The 21,832-nt window shown below is 40.0% G+C and overlaps 1 protein-coding gene across 8 annotated transcripts in view; it reads left to right on the top strand.

Moving 5' to 3' along the window:
* Positions 1-5,210: 5,210 nt before the first annotated feature.
* Positions 5,211-21,832, top strand: part of ncam1b (neural cell adhesion molecule 1b) — a 69,109-nt gene continuing 52,487 nt past the window's right edge. For 6 of the 8 annotated variants that reach the window (XM_079353490.1, XM_079353487.1, XM_079353488.1 and 3 more), the window contains exon 1: positions 5,211-5,534. In XM_079353490.1, coding sequence (XP_079209616.1) covers positions 5,483-5,534 — 52 coding nt within the window. In that variant the 5' untranslated portion in view covers positions 5,211-5,482. The remainder of the gene's footprint in view (positions 5,535-21,832) is intronic. The other 2 variants (XM_079353492.1, XM_079353493.1) reach the window with 2 other exon arrangements.

Raw genomic sequence — 21,832 nt, 5'->3', positions numbered from 1 at the left:
TTCTGGGTTACGCTGATGAACTGGAGGTGATGTTGTCACTCCTCTGGCAGTCACACACTGAACCATCAGTTGAACTAAGCCTTCTTTGTACTTGCTGATGATGAGAGTTTGTTGGAGCATTACAATGACATCTGGCAATGGCACCTTACGTCTACAGCGGCGAGGACGGGTTACAGTAGCCTGAATGTATTGTGTAAATCATGTGAAAAGAATGAAATCTTTATGACAGGGGAAGCTGTGTTCTACTGGACACACTGCATCTTCTCTTTTTTGCTGTTACATAATGAATATGCATATGGCTGGGTCTGTGTGTCTCTGTGCGTGCTGATGTGTGTGGTTGTATGTGAGCTTAGTCAGACTCCTCCAGATCTCTGCCTCCACAGATTAATATCTGCACTCCACAAAGGAGCCCTGTGTGCCTTGCAGGACAGACTTTCAGGACAATGAATCCACTGTCTGACAACACCGTCTCCCACTCTAATTTAACTGATACCAAGCCTCTAGTCCTGAGATTAGAGGACGCTTAGTCTACTAAAGGTGATAATTGAATGACAGATCCATGCTCGGAGCCTTCCCCAAGCTCTTCACAGAGTCATTCATCTTGACTGCACAACATTGAATTCGACAGATCTATAGCATTGACATTGAGTTTCTGGCTATTTTTTTTTTAACTTCATGGATGAAATTAAAGAAAATTACTACAATGATTGTTCTTCATTTTCTCAAGAAATAGACAGTGCAGCAAAACAGCAAAATAAAATGAGAAGCATTCAAATAGACACTTATAATATCTTGTGTGCCAAGCCATGATGCAGCAATTCCAACACCACACAGGGTTTTTGTTTGACTTCCCTTTCCTTCGCCTGATTAAAACGGTAATTGATTACGTAATAAATACTAAAAGAGTCAAAAAAAAAAAGAGAGAAAGGGTCTTCTTAACAACACAAAGCTATCCAGTCATTATAGCTTCCCTTTTTTTCCTCATTAGTGACACTCATGTGCACTAAACAGCGAATGTATTCCCCTCTGTGTGCAACTGACCTCTGCCTGACCTGGAAACGAATGTTCATAGCAGAACTTTATGTGGCCTTCTGTTACAGTAGTGGAGGAGGGAAGAGGAGCTATTTTAAAACCTACAGTGGAGGAGGCTCACATGTATCCTCCCCGGGAAATATGCTTGCAGTTCAGCCAACAAAGACACATTAAATGATAGACACGGCAGATAGATAAATAGATTGAAGATTGAGTATTAAATACAGTAAAATTAGATTTGAATGTGGTGTATGTGTGTTTTTATTGTAAGTGTGAGCACAGAGGATTGTGCTTTTGTTCATGGCTGTAATATGTGAGAGGATGAGAGGAGGCAGGAGAAAGAAGAGGAGACATACAGAGAGAAACAGAGTGATAGAAGAAAACACAAAATAACTTCAGGCAGCCTGCTGGGTAATGAAACGAGTGTTTGAAGTATCACAGGGTTGTACATGTTTTTTTTTAAATGACTGAACACTCACTCTAGTGCTTCTCTACATCTAATATAAAGAGAAAATGAAATGAAAGAAGGATTATGTTTACCAGCATTTACAGTCTGCTACCAATAACATGACTATTATATGTGATTGAATGCGAGACATAAAGCCAAGGAGGTGTTTGCCAAGTTTTGAAAGAGATTGTGGGAGATTTAACTACCAATTTATAATTACAGTCCTCTTTGTATTACTCTCAACTTTCGTGTAGGAGTAGCTTGGAATGCCACACCACCTTGTCAGCTCCATAAATAATTTACTAAAGAAAAAGGAAAAAAAAAATCTAATATGTGCCATTACCTCCATATGCTGTCCATTTCTGTTTGAAGTAAAGATACAACACTCTTTGATCCACTTAAAGCCTTTAAAGTACTGACTTAAATAATCCAATACTGAGGATTGAAACTGCACCTATCGGGGAAAAAAAGCATTTTATTTGTTTTCATAAAAGAAGAATACAACATTTTACCCATAAATAGCGCAAAAATCAAGTATATGCTATGTAAATGTCTGTCTGATTCATGACTGTCTACATTAATGAGTGAGAAGTGTGAGTCCTGCTGACTGTGTTGTTGTCAGTGCTGTGTTTACATTCTCACTGCTTATTTGAATTTCAAACAAGCCTTTTTAGATCATAGTCTGTACTTGCAAATTTACATGCACTGCACGAGCTAACTAAAGGACAAACCAAGGAGCATTTGTTCGCCACTTGCCCTTAACTCGCTGTAACTCCTTTATGCAATAACATGATTGGAGGGAATTAGGAGGTGTGTTTTGCTGGACCAAAGGGAAGGCTTCAGTATGGTAGAGGTGTTGCCAAAAAGCTATTCATTTTGGTTTCATGCTGGTGCTAAAAAAGTCACATTTCTTTTCTTTTTTTTTTGTCCCATTTTGTATTGTTTTGTGTGAGGAAGATAACTGCAGACGCAGGACAAATTATTTTGTACAAATATTATAGGTACCGGTATATGAACACTTTTTTTTAAATCCACGTCTTTCAAAATCCTGTTGACTAGGGAGAGTGTTGGTACTTTACACGATACAATTCCTCTATTTAAATGATAGATACTCAGTGAAGTAAAAAAACCTACCAAATAGAGTAGCCTGGCCAATAAGTAGTAGCATGACTTTAAGAATACTGTTATTGGTAGTAGCTTTGTTTTTTTAGATGGTGCTGCACACAGTTATGTGAAATTATTGGACAGATTACCCAAATGATGTTTTGTATGAAATAATTGAAAATTATATTACCTGTTAAGCTCATGTGTATTCATTAACGCAAAGGAATTTAGCTATTGGGACTTGTTTCGATTTAATAACCTTAAATAATTCCACTTGATTTTTCATATATACTCATCTTTTTCCTCCAAAAGCAACCCCTTGAAAATTTCATGTGAATTAAAAATGTTAGTGAAGAGCAACTTAACTAAAAGGAAAACAAAAACATATATGAAAAAGGAGCAACATCAGCTTTTCAACCTGAGTGCACACTGAATAAAACAGCACAGTATTTCGGAGGGCATTTATGCATGAGTCATCAGATGAGTCATACTATTCCACTCTGTGACGCTGAGGCAAGATACGTGGGCTTAGGCCACTGTGTCCCCTCCACTGTGGCCTAATCTCACCCAACTAACCTTGTATGCACCCCCTCTCTCCCCTGGCCAGTGTTTTTAGGCAATCAAGGGGTTAAAACAGGATTGGAGGAAAGGAGAGTCTGGGGACATTTTTGGGGCCACACTCCCTACGGTGGTATGTTTCGAGGAAATAGCTGTAGTTTGAGTTGCAGTAAAAGTGCAAGATTTGACCACTATTTTTATTCTCATCCAGCCCACAGATTGATTTGGCTTTATTAAATTTTTGGCAGATTTCATCTCTCCTCTGGCCAACAGTGCAAATCAAAGGCAGAAAGGCTCTCTGAGGGTGCCAAACGCTACACTTCCTCCCTGCTGTGCAAGCAAACAAGCCTCTCTTCCGTTACGTCTCTTGTTCTCTCAGGTACCATTCACTTTACAGCCATAAATAAAATTGTTGCATAAGGCTCTCTTTGGTCATCCGGGGGGTTAGGGGGGAGGTTAGAGGGAATGCTTGACTCATAGCATTGCTTTTACAAAAATATGAAGAGGCACACTCGGTGGTTTTACATTTGGTGTCTACAACATGGTTAACACTTCGGCAGTATGGTGATAAATGCCAAACATTCTTACTCCAGAGCAAGATAAATGTAACCTGAAAATCTATCAAGAGAATGTGAAGCAGATGGAGAAAATACTTTAAACTTTGTTCTAAAAGCGCCCTTTACAGTCCATGATTGGAAATGGAGGATTTTTCTTTTTCTTTTTACAGCTAATAGAGTTTGTGCTCATTGCCATAGCTGCCTTTAAGGTCACAGGGGTTACGTTTAATTATCTCATGGGGGGTTGTGAGGGTTTTAATCATTCATCTATGAAGGAATTGTAGATTTGGCTGCATGAGGGGAAATAAATAATTTAATTATAACAAATGTGTGTTTATTGTTAAGAAATGTGGGATTGTCAAAAAAAAACTGCCATGGGTCCATCATGTTTGTTGGTTGAATTTGTAAGAAACATGACTGATTTGCTACTCTTTCATTTTTTATAATACAGGCGACATTGTAAGATCTATACTAAACTGCTGACCTCTGTATTTTTAAAATCCAGATCGTAATTCCTAATGATAAAAATGGGTCCTTCTCATCTGTAATAATTTATTTATTACTAACTATAAATTTGTAAAAATGTTTTTAAAAAATGTCTTGGCTGTGAAATACCCTCTTTCTGCCTCATTGTTAGTAATGCGGTTTCAAATGCTACACCAGTTTTTCATTGATATAGTGAATTTGCTACAGGTTAATTGCTATAGTTACTTTTAAATGCATCTTTTCACTAACTGGCATTTGCCAGTTGAACTATGTTTATTTAATCAAGCAATACATCTGAAGATTACTTCCTCAATCTGTAACTCACTTGGTCAATAAAAACCACATGAAGATTTAAACAATACAACATTTAATTATTTTCTCAACAAATGAGAGATTTTGTCAGATATTTTATCACTCCAGGCAGGAAGCAAATGCTCACAAATCACAATCTGCGCCTGGAGACAGCTTGACAGTAAGGATGGAAAAAAAAATGAGTGATATATTAATTATAAGAATCCTTGCCAATTACTTGAATGTCACTTAAACTATTGATTAACTGACTGATTGTTAAAACTCTAACAGCAATTATTTTCTAATTGAAGCTTTAGAAAATCTAAATCAATTATTAAACACATTATTGTAATGTCAAAGCGTTGACGTTATACTATTTTTAAATTTTAAAATGACCCTCTGTTATCTTGTTGAGAAAAATCAATGTTTTAAACCTCTCCAGGGTTTTTGTTTTTTTTGCTCATGATGAGTTGACATAATGAACCGTTTTAAATAAGATAAACATTTCTGTCACAAATAAACAGCTTTACGAGCTGTAAAGCGAATTACATTGTTTAATCTCTTTGAGTGCATAAAAAAATACAGTATAATCTCAAACATTAAACGAACTATGATTTAGTTTTCTGCATTATCAGAATTATGGTGGGGATTTCCCAATGACACTGGTTTCCCTTTGAGATCAGCGCACTATTTCCCACTAGGTCCGTTTATTTCGCTTGTGCGGATTAATCCACGTGTGTGAGAAGGCTCTACTTGTCAGTCAGACTTTGAACGGAGCACTGGCGCTCATCATCTCTGCTAATCTCTGGCCGCTGACTGTCATCAGCGACGCTGCTGCTGCTGTTCCTGCTGACAGTCATCACCGACCAGCTCAGATTTTCAAATAGATGAGGATGAACAGTTTCTGAGAGAAAACAGGCAGGAAAACCGGAGGGCAGCAGCACCGCAGGGACCGAGCGGAGATTAGACGTCAGCTTCACCGTTTAACGTTTACTCGGGAGTTGCGATGGTCCAGTCAAGGGATATTTTTCTAGCCTTGCTTCTCGTGGGCTGTACAGGTAAGAATCTTAACGATTCAACTCTTATTCGCTTCTTTAAAATACAAATGTAACTATATGTATATTTCCCCCCTTTAAATTGAACATCCCTGCCCTTTATTAGTGGTCAGGCATCCCCCTCTTCTCCCCGGTCGTCCCCCTCCCTTCACCCGCACGCGCTCCGTGTAGCAGGTGCAACGGTAACGGTACTGCGACTGCTGCTAATTAGCTAACAGGCGACGAGCTAGGGTGATGTGTGTTTAAAGTGCTGCTAATGTGTCAGGGGATACCATTTTCTCCGGACGCTCAAAGCATCCAGTGCACCCCATAACGTGACCAGACCAGCGCGCTGACTTGGCGTTTATATAGTACATTAAATAAAACATGATGCTGCTCAATACGGACAGGGTATATTAAATGAGGTGTTAATGAGGTCGAATTTGTGGATAAAAACGGGATTTATATTTTTTGTCCTTTTTGTAGTCGTGTATTTGGTCTCATCTTGGCTGGGACGTGTGTTGTTGTTGTTGACGGGGGAGTGATTCTAGGCTCCCTACACACACATGACTACATAAACACAAACACACACACACACACAAACATCCTCCTGAGGTTTAGTCACGGTCTGCCTGTTAAAGGTACATTGCGCACGAAAAAAAACTAAACGTGTTATTTTGAAGTGAAACCTTTTTAATGACTACAGGTGCAATTGCATATAAGAGTAGTCTTTCACTATGGATGCTTTCTTGCATAAGAATATACACTGCCCCCCCCCCCCCCCGACTGTGTTGGGTTATTGTGTGCGTCTGGCACACTGATACACAGCAAGCACAACTTCTACTCTGAATCATCTGTTACGTAATCTGATACCACGATAAAGGCTTTGTAACGAGATCCTCTAAGTTGGGAAAAAAAGTGTCCTTATGTAAGTCCAAATGTGGGGGAGGTGTGTCAAAATTACATCTTTGATAGCCATTGCACGCCCTTTAAAAACTCAAAAAAAAAAAAAAAAAAAAAAAAAAGGTGAATACAGTCATTTGACATGGTGCTTATGGTTGGAGTAGTCCTCTCCGTTATGGCTCTGACTTTTTCGTGGGATAGCCTTTTAATCCTTTATGTACAATCCAATATGTGCAGGAGTTTTCCTCAGGCAGGAGAGGGAGTGGAGCCCTCACTGCATTGTAATGATAATGCACTTTCTTTTGGCTCTTAATAGGATATTTGATGTAGAAACCCTTATAATTTGGATACAGTCGACTCTATTTGTGTGCTGTCCTATATTGTACTCCTGCAATCCACAGCATTTGATGTGCACTCCTTATTTTGTTAGTAATGTTGCCTGATTTGCACTCCACTAAAACTATTATGTGTAGAGCCTCAGAATTGTTGTTTTTTTTTTCAAGATTTTCAATTTATGGAGAACTTTTGAATGGCTGTGGCCTCTGTTAAATCCCCATTCAGTTTGAGAGGGAATACCTTTTTTTGAAGTTAAAGTGTGTAATCTTTTTTGAAGAACATCTGCAGATATGTGTGTGTTAAAGCTCAAAGCAGAGGACTTGGTACTGAAACTTTTGGGCAGATATTGTTGACAGCTTAAGTGACGTAAAAATATCATATCATAACATCGTAAACATAAAGAGAGATAAGACTGCAGCATCCCCACCTTGTTCTAAAAGCAGACTACCTCTCATAAACGGATCATTGTTTTCTTACGACTTATGACCCCATCACTGAACCTTAAATATCCATCCTGTTTTCCTTCACTTAGTCTAAATATGTGGTGGTAGTAATATTCTGCACAGATGCCCTAAATGGATTATTTTTTTTGAATGTATGTGTACTTAAATGCAAATGACAGACGTCTTTTAGTAGATGATATGGTGTATAACTGAGCTGAGATTAGGAGGGATTAACTATCTGTCTCCTCTCCTCTGCATGCTGTTGAGCCCCTTGACATAATTGTTAATTGATACTCTTCCTTATTAAAACTGATACCGGGAAGATGAGAGAACTTCCAAACTGCCTCTGACAAGAAGAACGTGCAACCTCCTGAAATCGAAGGAAAGAAACGCGAAGTAAAGTTGCGAAAGGTGAGGGACGCGCCCCGACGTCCTCGGCCTTCTGCGATGAATTGCACGTCACCCTTTGGCTCTCTTTAAGGGCAACGCATGGCTGCCTTGTTTACAGTAAGATTGTTTCACTGAGTGTGTGTTACATCATCAGTGCGGTCATGTGGGCATGATGACGTCGCTTAATGCTGCTCCACTTACAGAGCAAGATGGAAGCGCGGCTGACCGCAGGGCATCCTACAAGAGAAGCTCTTCTTTAAATCCCAGCATGCCTCATGAGGATGCAAAACCGTGACTGCAAGTCTGATTTTAAGATGGCTATATCTTCTGGAAACTGTGTACAAATCTAGTATGTATGTAAGGTGCAGCCACAGCCAATCTGTTTGCATAATTAAAAAGCTTGAATAAGTGCTGAGGACCTATAAGACCAGTCTCAATTCAACAGTGTCCAACATAGATAAGCCTCAGTGAAAATTCTGATTCTGATTATGGCTGCTGCTAATATTATTCTTATGATTATTGAACTGGTTCTGAGTATCTGGTTGAAATAAGTCTGTACATGGTGAGGAATTATTTTCTCTTCCTGCAAGTTGCTTTCCTGGAATGATTTTTATTTTTTTCTCTCCCTTTTTAAATTTTTATTTAAGTGCATTTTTTGCCTTTTTTGTACAGCGAGATAAGATATGATAAGATAATCCTTCATTCATCTCACACACAGAGACATTTACAGTGTTACAGCAGCAAAGCAGGAGAGGAAGAATGACAAAAATGAAGGACAGTGGATTGAGTCGGAAATCATGGGGGGGGAGAGAGAGAGAGAGAGAGAGAGAGAGAGAGAGAGAGAGAGAGAGAAAGAGAGGGGGGAATGACGTGGGGAGCCACAGGTCGGATTCAAACCTTGGAGGACGACTGCCTCCGTACATGTGGCGCGTGCACTAACCACTGCTCCTCCAGCTCCAATGGTTATTTCTACAAACTGAAGATTGAAGTTCAGTCAAACAAAGACATGGCTCTTTCTCCCGATTTACAAATCGGACATCTCCTTTGTGTCGGTCACTTTGTCCTTTCAGCACTACAAGTCATCACAGCTTGGCGTGTTCACAGGCTGCACATTGTGCCCTGTCTGCGACCAACAATTCAACATGTTAAAAAGAAAGTCTGAGTGTTGTTGTGGGAATCAGAAGTAATCTGTTATAAACCAAAGCAGCAGCCGTGATGATACTGTCAAGTGGATTTGTGCAAACTTGACTATACGAGCGTTGAGCAGCACTCTGTGAAATCGTATTAAAAAGGAGACAGGCGCGCACACGTTTGGGGAAAGGTCCATTAGGGAAAATCCTGCCAAAGCAGGTACGAGGCCAGGCCTAGTGCCTTTTTTTTCTTTCTTTGTCTTTCTGTGATTTTTGTTTTGTCTTATCAAATAACTGAAGCTGCCAAGAAGAGAGCATGTGCTGACAGGCTGCTGCTAAGCTTTACGGGCTGTTTATTGAACCAGAATGTGTTTGAGAATGGAACTGACGATGGGAAAAGAAAACGACTGGACTTGGACACAGTTTATGGGAAACAACTGTCAGCCATGAATGCTTTAGATATTGTGTCTATTCAGACGAGTAGATTCAACAAATTCACACGTTATCTTAACCGTGAAACAGTCAGAGAAAAACACTTTAGATCAGACTGTAGTTTTCAAGCTCCCAGAGCTCGTGCACATCTATTTCGATCGTATCACCCAGATGCCTGCGTTTTCTTGCAGCATTCGGACAGAGAAGCACGAGAGGCGACGGTTTGGTTGTAGCTAGGACTGCTCGGCTCTTTAGTGACGGGGAGTGGATCAGACAGATCCAGGTCTGAGAGACTTGAGAGGAGATGCATTGCCTAAGGACGGTTAAAAGATGACATTACACGTGCACGCGACCCCGTGAAGCACTGTGGGAGGAACATAAACATCCTCTCCTGAGGGTTTTTTTCACAGAATAGCCTGCACAGGCTGTGGGTTTTATTAGCTGCTTTTTTTTTTTTTGCAGAGATCATCATCTGTTATGGTAGCCATATTAGGCCTTCCCTGTGAGAAAGCTTTTTTTTTTTTTTAAATGAGGGATTTTTGTGGGATTAATATTAATCAGGCTTAATTTAAAGAGACCAAACAGGTTCAACTCAGAAGCACTTAAAAAGAGACTTGGGAGATGACTCTGTGGTGTATCTTGTTACAGCTGTTCAAAGGTTGCAGTCCTACTTAGACCACAGTGCACGTTTGAGGTCTTGGAGCTATCAGGAAATGAAGAAAGTTTGTCCTTGTCATTCATCAAATTAAAGAAAAAAAGAGGTCAGCACTGTGAGCGTTGGATCCCTGTGGACGTGGAACCCTAGATTGTCAAACCTTTAGAGGGCTAAATGGACTCTCTCAACTTTGAAACTTCAGCTCAGTCAGACAAGAGAAACCGATGACAGGCTGTTGCAGTCTTTACGTTTAGTGTGGCGTACAGAAGTTTGTAAACACATACATTTTATTTGGATGACAATATTTGGCACCTCAGGATGTCCACCAGCTTCCAGTTATATCCGCCTGACTAGTTTCTGATTAATTCTCATTAATGTGTGTGTAGGAATGGGCGATCCTCTTCTATGTTGTATTCCGTACAAAAAACGGCTGCAAAGAGACAACAAATGAGCTCTTAACCCCAAGTGTTAGTCGTAGTTGAACACACATCCTAAAGCTTAAGTGTCTGTCTGTTGACTGTGTTAAATGTTTCATCAGGCCTTCAGAGGAGCAGGCGCTGCTCAAAGTGAAACTAAGGACACGCACATGGAACTGCATCGACAGAACCTGGTCGATAAATTGATAGGTCGAAAACTGTTCTGGTGAATGATACGGAATAGATTCTTTGTTTCAGTCATTTTTAAAACGAAAGCTTCAGATATTTTCTGCTCCTGCAGTTTCTTAAACGTAAGGATTCGCTGCTTTTCCTTCTTTGTCTTGAGCTGCTTTAACTTTTTTTTTAAATGGCATGCCATCAGATGAAAAGAAAATTGAAAGCGCGTTACTTTAAGCTGTCATTTCCACTTTTGAGATGCCATTTCCTTTAAGGCCGGTTATGTGGGCGTGATGTTGTTGAAAGTGACCAATCATAAGAGAGGGATCGAGCCAGCCTTGGTCTCTGCATCCAAATGTCAAAAGTTTTTTTTTGCTCCACGAGAGCACAACTTCACCTCGAGCGAGTGGAGCCTCACCTTGAGGGAAAAGAGAGAGAGCGTGTGTGTGGCAGTTAAAATCTGAAACAATATGTTTGCTCGTGGGTACGTTAAGTAGTTCGCTCAAACTTTTAGCTGCCAGTTCTTTTTATCTATAGCCAATAGGGCTGTAACGCTTTACAGAGGTCAAGGTTCAGATCACACAACGGTTTTGGGGTCACAATTTGGTAGGAAATCAATTCAGCAGGAAAAAAGCTACTAGAAGTCCTGCATGCCTTTTTCTGTCTCTCTTCTTTCTTTTGAAATGACAGTCATGAAAGTAACAGTTTGTTCTAACGAGTGTTGTTAAGAACTACCTGTGATTGTTACTACATCCTGTAGTGTATTAAACATTAAACAAAAAAATAAAGAGGAAACCAAATAAATTATGCATAATAAAAAGCAAGAGATGCAGTAAGAGATAATGTAATATTTATATGAAATCCCCTGATTTGAGTTGTTTAATACAGTATGACAAAATAAAATATATGTCTCTGGGAGCGGTGTATCATCTTTGTGCCCCCTTGGGCTGTGGATACGTCGTCTTTTATCTCCACTTTTTGTTGTTTCTGATTGGGCCAATAAACACGCATTCATACCTACAACTTAAAAAAAACCAACAAACAAACATGTAGAAGAGGCACTTTGGATTTCAGGGTCAAAAGGGAAGGTTCTCAAGCACACTTAGCTTGAAAAAGTCACTCTGGAGCAGATGAGGGTAAATAACTCTTGTTTCAGTTGTTTCAAACAGCAGCTTCTGATGTGTCTTCTCCTCTGTTCACTGTTTCTATTTTTTTCATCTGTAATTAAACAGAATTTGTTAAAAACTGGATGAATCACTTAATTCATGGGGTCGATGAACCTAGTCCTACCAGCCTTGCAATATATGGTGTTAACCCTGACAGTCAGGCAAGAAGCACTTGATTTACCCTTTCTAACCCTGCCAGTGTAAAGATGCAACCAAACCTCTGCTGCTAGACTAACTTCTACCACTGCATGATGAAAACGTCATATCACACATCACATGTTTCTCCATAGGTCTATTCACTCGCAAATAAATACAGAGTTTTTCACTTTTCTCTGATCTTTTGTGAACTGGGAGCACCTGCAGGCTCCCTTTCTGCCCTTCAAAGTCTTATTAGGGACTGAGAGAAGCAAGCAAAAAGGGGAGCCAGACTCTGTCATCACAGCCTTATTTGTGGCCCAAAGTGGCGCCTACAAGAGGAAGTCATCTTAATCAGCATTACACTCCCAATGCTGGGAGGAACTGTGTACCAATTCAGATAGAGATGAGTCGTCTAAAGTCAAACTCCTAAAAGCCAAGTCACAGTTTGTCTGAATTAAAAATGAGTCCATGCCTCATCTCATCATAATAAAGCAATATGCTGTTGGCTAGGATTTAGCTCTCATCTTCCTTTTAGTGTAAAGCGAGGCAGTGTGTGCCTATCTCCCCATGCATGCATGGTGCATTCATTATTAAAACACTCCATGATGCATTACCATGCACAGACCAGGGCACATTTGTATTGCTTTGCCTGAGGCTTTCTTTTTATTCGTTCGCCATAATGTGTCACCGTTTTCAACATTATACTCCTCTCACAGGCTTAGTCATTACAAGACAACTTTGAGATACCTACTTTTCACACAAAGTCATGGCATGAATTAATAGTATCCTGTAAAAAAAATCAATAACTGCAGAAGTGGAGTGGCACTCATTCAGGAAAAAAAGCTGTTATTTTTAATCTCTAATTAGATCACACTAAGAAGGTGCTATCTCCAGAGGAGCTGAAGCAGCTTTAGCTGTTCTGATCCATTCAGCAGGCAGGATTCACTTTAAAATGATGTGAGTGATTCCAACAGATAAGCTATAACTTTGTGCAGCAGAAGTATTATGACAGTCACTCGCGTATATTTCAACCTTTTTAACATTTTAACATGAGTTCTTAATGTCGTACACGGCATTGAATAGAAGAACAAATACTGTATTTTATATGTAATCCTGCACATTTCACTTAGGGAACTTTTAACACATTACTCAAAGGCTCTTTAGTCAAGCACAATGTGATTACTTATAGGCAAAGATAGAATAAAGTAATCACCTTTTATAAATGTGTGTAAGCCTTAAGCAAACACGTTCTGTAAGTGTCACATTATACCAAAGTTGAATGTTTTTTTATGAGAACATGGAGGGGTGTTTAGAGGACTAGTCAAAAAGAAACACTGAACTTGGATCACTGGAGATGGAAATGAACCAAATTCCATCTTCACTCATGCAGAGTCATTCTCAAAGACAACAAGAAACCTGCATAGCAACCAAAAGAACCGCTTGTTTTGCTGCAAAATGCAGATAGATCATGAATAAAATGCTCATTCCGTTATTGATCATCATTGCTTTAGTTTGCTAGTCATAGAGGGAAAACTAAACTAGCTTAAATAGCCATTTTGCGCTGGCAGATAAAGTGTTGAGTTGGGCCACGTCTGTTTAGTGTCTGCGATAGTTTGATACATGGGCCAGTACTTTGGAGCACATTGTCATACTGCTGATCTGATCAACTTCAGACTTGACACTGTACAACAAAGCTTCTTCAGTAAAAACCTATCTTGACATTTCTGTGGGTTGATCTGTCCAACGTAGTCCGGTTAAGTTGAAGTTCCCAGTATAGAGCAAACCACTGGCACTGAATGGACCAAATCCAGTTTTAAACTCACTTTGGTTCTGAGTATTACATGTACCAAGTGTGACTTCCATCAGATAAACAGTTTTTGAGAAAGCTGAAGGACCAACGGAGGGGGAAAAGTGTTTGATTTTTGCAGCTTACTATTCTCCTGCTCTGATGAATAGACACGATTGAGCTGTTGAGGATTCCAATTTGATCTGAATTTTACCAGTGTGATCATTTAGACGCAATCTGAGACCTTGACATCCACTTTGACCTTTTTGTCTGAATAGCACATGCAGGCCTGCGGTGATTGATCCCAATGAATAATGTATGAGTAATGGTTCGGTCATTAAAGCTTCTCTTACCAACAGTTTCCTCTGCAGCATGTGGACGAATGTCGCTATTGTTAATGGCCTTCTAACAGATGGCACTGGGACATCCGTACTTTTTGCATGTCCTTTTTCCCATTTTGACAGCCCCTCTCATTTAAACTGAGACATATGTTACTCCAAGCTAGAATGCATTTCCCTTAATGCACATGGAGTCACAGCAACCTCTTGTTGTCCAACAGAGAGAGGGCGGACCACCTCAAAAGATGCACACTATTTCTACCACAGAACCGCATCCCATTTCAAACACCCCAGCCAATCAGATTTAACCACTCAAGCCTGCGCATGAAAGTAATTTTGAGAGGCAATAAAAGATAATTTGAAGGTGTTTTCAATGAGGCCTCTGGATTGCTTACATTAACAGGCAATCTCATGGAGAGTTTAACAGAGCATTTAGCAGAATCCTGATTGACACACCCACTGGACAGGAGGTGTAGCTGGCAGATTGGAGGGGATTAGAGCCAATCTCTGAGTCAGGGGTCACTGGAGTACTACAGTTAACTCCTCAGTGGTAGAGTGCTCTCAGTAAAGGAGATTTGTTCTGAATTGTTTAAGCCTTTTTTTTTTTTTTTTTTTTTTCAAACTTTCCTTTCTATGTGAGGGTCAAAGTTATCTTTCTAAAATATGTATTCAAAATGTACAGTCTGTGGTTAAAGACACTCAAGTTCAACTTAAACTACTCCCATCCTCTTAACCTAGTGATTAACTACATTGGTGATGTCACAGGTTTTCTCAGTAAATGTCAGACGAGCCCTCTCCAATGTGGCTCTGGTGGGTTCTACACCAGACATGGAAAAGTAACAAACAAAAGCCCTTTTCAGAGTGGGATTTCTGCATCAGGGCCATAACAAAGCTCCTCCTTTATTACGTTTATTTATAACATTAGAATTTTGTACATTCGTAATATTGGTGTCCCGGCCGGAATTCTCTTTGGGTTACAGCATTGTGAAAGCGCAATGTGTAGGAAAAAAGCTGGAGCTCCTCATCCATGCTCACAGACGCACACAGACACACACACACACACACACACACACACACACACACACACACACAGTTGTCCAGTCTCACGACACACATAGTGAAGACGAAACAACACAACAAATCTCCCGGCTTGAAAGGACAGTCTGAATAGAGCTAATGATATCGGTGCATAAAGTCGTCCTCCTCACGCACACTCTAACCAGGCCTTAACTAACTTTCTTAGGAGATTATCAGGAGGTGAGAATGGGAAGTATTCAGACAGTCCCCTGTTGTGCGCTTACAACAGCTTTAGTCAACCTCCTGTCCCTGTTTACGAATTCAACTGCAACAGCTCAGGATGCTGAACAATGTGAAGCCAGAAAAGGTGTTCTGTTGAGTAAGAAACTACATGTTGGTGAAAGTAACAGTCCTGTGTCCTTGTGTCTTAAATATTCACATTATTAACCCCATATTCCAACATGTTAGGAATAAACTCCCGCCTAAAGCTGACCCTCACACTACTGTATTGGCCAACCTGGAGGCAAACTCTTAACGGGCCATGAGCATCAATTATTTCAGCACTTAAGAATACACCAGTGTTTCCCGTGTTATACAGGGTACCAATAGACTTGGATGGGGGGATGGGGGGGCGGGGGGGTCATTCATTTTGTTTTAACTTCGAGCACGGTTTGAGTTCTGGCCTGAAGTCCGGCACAATGAGTGCTGGCATCGAATCTCTGACATGAGTTGACTCGTCATCTTCACTACGCATGACGCCAATGGACAAAAAGATCAAGGCAGAGTATTTAAGATAAAACATGATCTTTTAGTCTTCACAAAAATAAATCATATCACAGGTCCCCTGATAGTAGGTGGAAAGCTTGGGAAGGCTTTGAGCTTGGGGTGCCGTCCCAGTGAAGAATGAACTCAGTTCACCTGCAGTTCTACACAGGCCAACACTAACACTGAAATGAGGAAGAACTACAATGTATAGGAACAGTGTGTTTCGAATGACACCTGTTCACAGATTGTAATTTTCTTTCTGCCAGTTCCATGTGTGCAAAAGTATTTGCAGCATGTTTGGCAGACTGAACAGATGACTCATAAATTATCGAGTATTTGTTTGGTGGCTGCACAAAACAAAAAGAGAAAGTCACGGAAGAGCATTTTGATCACGTTTCCTATTTAAATTTAGAGGCACCAAACGAGAAATACTCTTGTTACTGTACTAATAGTACACTTAACTATTTAGATGTCACCAAAGTCAGTATATTATGTGGCTTAAAAGAGTGATCCAATTTTAATTCTTGGTACTCACAGAATAGCATAATAAAGGTGGTAAAGTTGTAACAAAATAAGTGATGGTGCCAAATGTACAAGTACAATTTGACAAATTCCACTCCCAATGGAAAAGCCAGGTCTCACCTCTTTACAAATAGTTTTACAAGTAAATGTGATGTGTTCACAATTTTTGAATATATAGTTTTATTTTAAGCTCAGTCAGTCACTTAATCAGTCTTTGTTTTTTTAGAAGCAGCAGACTGATATTTAAATATCTAAATAAACTTTGGATTGTACCTTTTTTTATGGACGCCGTATGTTTGGCATCTTGTCCATCTTGGTCTTTCTTACCATGTCTCTCACGCTCCTCCCTGAAGGATCTTGTCTCAGTATGACTCATTGACTTCCACTGCCTGAAAGCTGTCTTGCTCTTTCTGCCAGAAGAAGCCGGATGTGTCATGAACCCCATTGTGCATCTTTTCCATGGATGCCATAGTGTGCAAAGGCAGATGACAGGCCCTCTGAAGCATATGAAATTGTTAGACATGACCAGTCAAAGGCCAACGAAGGGGCACGGTTCCATTTTTGATATTTTAGCGGTAGGATGTGAGAACTAACAACAAGAACTTCTGCTATATAAATAAGTGAAAGTGATTATTATGAAGCTGTTACCTCATGCAGGTGGAGCACAGTCATGGTTCAAATGCCTCAAACTGTAAGCTAAGCTAGTATCATATCATCATCTGAACTGTACCGCTTTTCTCACAGTAATCAAACTGTATTCTCAATGGCATAGTTGGTGACTGAACCAACTCCCACTGGAGGTCGCTTCACAAAAGCCACCATTAGTAGTGAGAGGGGCTCTGCGTGTAAAGGGCTGTTTTTAGCCTTATGACAGCACACAGTGTCTCTCTCTCTGCCTGAGTGGATACAGAAACACACTGTTAAAACACAGTCTGACTGAACAGGGTCATGGCGCTCCTTATCCAGTGGATATAAGCTTCCTCTCAAAAACATTAAGGCAGCAAGACATCCACTCTCGCAGACATCTGTGTCATTTGCCGGTCAACCTTGGACCATATTGGAAAATGTGTTTCAGGTGTATTGATAACATGGGGGCTGAGTCTTTTAAACTATGTGACGCTCCGTGGCCAGCCCTGGCTTTCCCTCCTTTGCTGCCACATAGAAGCAAAGACTGGTCATCATGAATAACATTTCAAATGTACGTATGGAATGTCTTCAAGTTGTTTCAAAGTCATTTGCTGAGTGAAACTACTGTCACTGGCTACATTAAATGTGCTGCATGTTACCCATTAAGACTAATACCTACAGGTATATGCTCTTAGACAGTGCCTCATTAATAAGAAACAAAGGAAATGTGCGTGTTTTTTTTAAAATTGATTTATCTTCCTGATGGAGGCTAAAAGGCCTCTCTAACAACATAGCTGATCTACCACGTAATGGCTGTAAAACAAGCAGTATACATTTAGCTGGATTGCAGTCAATCCAAATCATAATGACGTGATGTCTTGTGATGAAAGAAAAGAAATGTTTTCAAACTTCATTTCTCTAGAACTTAATTAGAAAATCAGCTCGAAGGAAATTCTTCTGCAACATGACACGTACTGTAGGCCTCCATGTAGGAGCTGCTGTACTGCCATAGGGCCGAGATATTTACTCACTTACAGGGTGACATGTCTCACCATAATGTGGGCTGAAGCAACTGTGGTGGTTAGTCGATTAATAGTCTCAAATAGATCTTGTGTGAATGACCAGAGGATATTTTTAAACCTTTAAAAAGTTGCGAGAGCATAGAGGTGAAAATAAGCTGTACCTTAAATTAACTGTAAATTACAGTGAATAGAGTAATAGTTTTCAGGTTAACCTTTTGCCTAGCCTCGTATCGAGTTAGTGCTAACAGAGACCCCACGTGCATGTGTGAATGTGAATGCATGGACTTGATTGAATTGTTAAATAGATGATTGAAAATGAATCTGAATGACAGGTGTACTTTGTCATGTCAAAGTCAAACTGTGTTTTTCTTTCCCCCGTTTCTCACTGATTCATAATCCTCTGAATTTATTAGAACCTTTCGAGAACCAATGTAATTTAAGTGTGAAGTGTAATGTTCGTTTATTTGAATATTCCCTCTGCATTTCGTCTCCGTCTACAGTTCACTCCACGTCTGTGATATCCCTCCTTTGCTTTGGTTTCACCCTCTTTGAAAATAAGTGTTTGACTTTGTGCGGAATGACATATCTAGAAATAAGACGAGTGAAACCTCAAATAAATGTTCAACGTCTCCATTTTAGAATAAAGATGGCTTAAACTTTGAAGAAAAAAAAAGACTCTCTTAGATGATTTGAATTTCCGAATAATAAATTTCCTAGATTTTTTTGCTGCTGACATTTGTGAAGCTCACAGGATTTATGAAATGCAGCCCAACGTGTAGTGTACATGTCCTCAGGTCTATCTCAGGCTGAATGAATTTGAAAGGACTTACATTTGTGCTGACCCAAAGCTGGACCAGTTGTTTTGATCTGAAGGTCCTACTAATAAAATCAACCCCAGTATTAAAGTGATTGAAACAATTCCAGGTGAATTTTCTCTCAAATCTATGTTTATCCATATGTTATGAAATGATTCCCAGCCTACACTAATATGACTTGAGAAGCCCGTCACATGTTAATGAGCAGGCGCAGGACCATAGAAAGGCTTTATTTCCCTCTGATAGATCTAGCCCTTTATAAGTGCCTAGATTCATGGTGTGTCTTTGCTTGCCGTGTCTCAGGAGATTCTAACCCCGAGGAATAGAGCAGTCGACTCTCTGGAGGCTAGCTCTGTCCTGGTGTCTATTTTTAAAGTGCATCCTCTGATTGGCCAACAAGGTGTGTGTGTGTGTGTGTGTGTGTGTGTGTGTGTGTGTGTGTGTGTGTGTGTGTGGAAGCTCTTGTTGTGTCATAAGGTGCCTCTATGCCATCTGTCGTCCTCAGCGGAGCCGTTGTGAAGACAGACCACACCTAGTCAGTCTGTCTCAGAGCATGCAAAACACAACCTTGGGCTTTCCTCGCTCCTTTCACAGACAGCTATATCAGGCAACACGAGGGGAATACAGCATCCAGCTTTCCAATTAGTGCTTTTAATGAAACGTCTAGTGAGGGTCTGCTTTTGTTCTTTGAAGCAAGAAACTCTATGTGGTGTATTCAGGTGCACTGAATTTCATTGCTTCTTGAATGTGCAATGGATTTCTAGGGAAAGAAATGGCCAGTACGACATGCTAACTGTAAACACGAGCAGATTTGCTCGGCAGGTGTAGTAACAGGTTGTTCATGAGTCACTGCATATCGAGATAAATGTGTTGTCGTTTCGTGATTGACTCATCACATTTCTGTTAACAGACTTGCCTGACAGAAAAATAACAAGTACCCACTATTCTCCACGAGATTGTCTGACCATGATTTGCCCTTACTGCCCTGCTGCTTAAACCTGTTAAGCCCCACATACAGCTTTAAACACCTTAGTAACCTGCCTGCCTCAATCTATTTTGGTGCTGTGGTACACCTCCCCAAAAATACAAAAGCTACTCATGAGCTCTAAATTTCCCAAAGGAGATTCTTCTTACATTGTGTGTATCCTGGCTCATGGGTTCATTGTCTGGAACATGTCCAGGCTTCCTCTTTGCTTTTGTCAATGCATCAAAGATTTTGTGGAAAAAGTACTTTCAAAGCACGTTAAAAACAATCTGAGCTGACTGAAGTTCTTAAATACTCACGTAATAGATTAAAAAAAAAAAAAAAAGCAAATGGATAATGATGTGAATCAAGCATGTTAAGGGTGTAAATCTTTTAATACCTCACAGGTTGATGAGGTTTAAATTCTTGAGTTGTCAATTCGATTGAAAATGGTTTTCAATTTGGACCAATTCCTGATTGATGAAACGTTTCCTATTTGAGACAAATGGGTTGTTAGGATTACTGCAGTCCTCTCAGCGCTAAAAAATCATTAGTCATTCTTTGATATTAAAAAGCATTTAAAATGTGTTGAAGATTTTATTTTACATTTGAAACCGTTACTCAGGACAAAGGCAACTGTACTTTGGAAAGCAAGAGGAAAAAGAGGCTTGCTTTGAGCTCTGCCTGAGTGACTGGAGTCTGATGTGGGGATGTCGAGGGTGTTGTTTTACAGACAGGGTCTGCTCTAAGAGTTCACTGGGCCCTCGGGATCCCACTGAGGATCTAGATGGCCTGTAAGGGGACTTGGGAGGTCAGATATGTAAGAGATAGCCTGAATGGACTAATTTGAAAATATATAACATTTTAAAGTCATTAATAATTGACAGGGTGGCAAGCAAATAGGAGATATGCTCATGCTTGCTGGTACGAGTTAAAGATATTCCACCATTTTTTTTCTGCTCGATGGGAGAGAGAGTAAACTTACTCAAAATAATGGCCGGCAAGAAAACAAATCTCCAGTCTTGGGATGATAAAAAATCTAAAACAAATGAAAGGCATGTTTACTTCACCTTATTTAGCAAGTCAGTTAATCTCTAAAGAGTCAAAAGTGGAAATTGTTGGAGAGCACGCCGCTGTTCCTTAAGATTGCAAATCTCCCTCTGTCAAGGCTTAGCAACATTAAATGTGTCGTGGATTAATGAGAGAAAACACATGGATGGCCTCGGTCAACATAAACATAGAAGTCAAGTACTCAGCAGCAGGCTCTTATCGGGCGTCATCGAAATCTGCCCGTCTCAAGTGTTTGAATGTGAAACATGAAATACCAGAATTCAGAGCACAACCTTGAGCACAATCAGCATTTCAATCTGAGCCATCATTTCCATATCAATCTACACATGTAATAAACCTAATACTATGAAGGGATCTCTGTGTATAATTGTTCACTGGCACGTCATGGTTAATGGTTACTTTAGTGGTCCTGTTTTTGCATTGTATTATTCCTCTGGATGTTCTGGCTTCCACTCCTAAAGACATGCACAGTAGTGATGAGGACACTCGTGGACAAGGTACTGGCCTCGGAGCTGCAGCTGCTCCCTCTGCACTACATTGTGGATGTCCATGGCTCCTAAATAGTGAGGAAGGGTTTGATTCAAAGGACGCATTTCCCCCTTTGGGAGGACTGAAGTATAACTAATTTAAGATGGAATCAAACAAATAAGCTTCTTATTGGAGCATTGATGACTCTTGTGTTGAAATTAAAGGATTTTATTCTGATATGGTTGACGAGAGGCTGCTTTTCCAGCTGGTTGATGCACTGCACGTACACATCAGAAAGATGAATTAAAATGAAATCATTGGGCGATGGCGGTTGTCTGGTTAGTTAGATAGCAAGAGATTGTGTGCATTTGAAATCACTCAGCCAAAAGGCAGCACACTCCTCAGTCTATGAGAAGAAATGAGAAGGTTATTTGTTTGCAGGAAGCTGGCCATTAAGGCAATGATTTGGTTGTTGTTTGGGCTTTTGAAATTGCAATTGATTTGAAATAGTCAATACAGCGCAAGTGCTGTTGTTTGCTTCACTTAATCGCAAATCAAGTTTAAATACAACACATTTAAAAGAAGAATGCTTTGAAATAACTTTTACACTACCTTAATAAGTAGCAAAAAAAAAAAAAAAAATTTTAAACAAATGTTCACCTTCACTTGACCCATGACCAAGCTCTCGTTTTAAATTCGTTCGTCATGCATGTTGTTTTCGGGACGTCTCAGGCTTCAGGT

Source organism: Symphodus melops (assembly GCF_947650265.1).
Source record: "Symphodus melops genome assembly, chromosome: 10".
Lineage (NCBI taxonomy): Eukaryota > Metazoa > Chordata > Actinopteri > Labriformes > Labridae > Symphodus > Symphodus melops.
The sequence above is the reverse complement of the archived record's forward strand: the minus strand, read 5'-3'. Positions and strand labels throughout refer to the sequence as shown.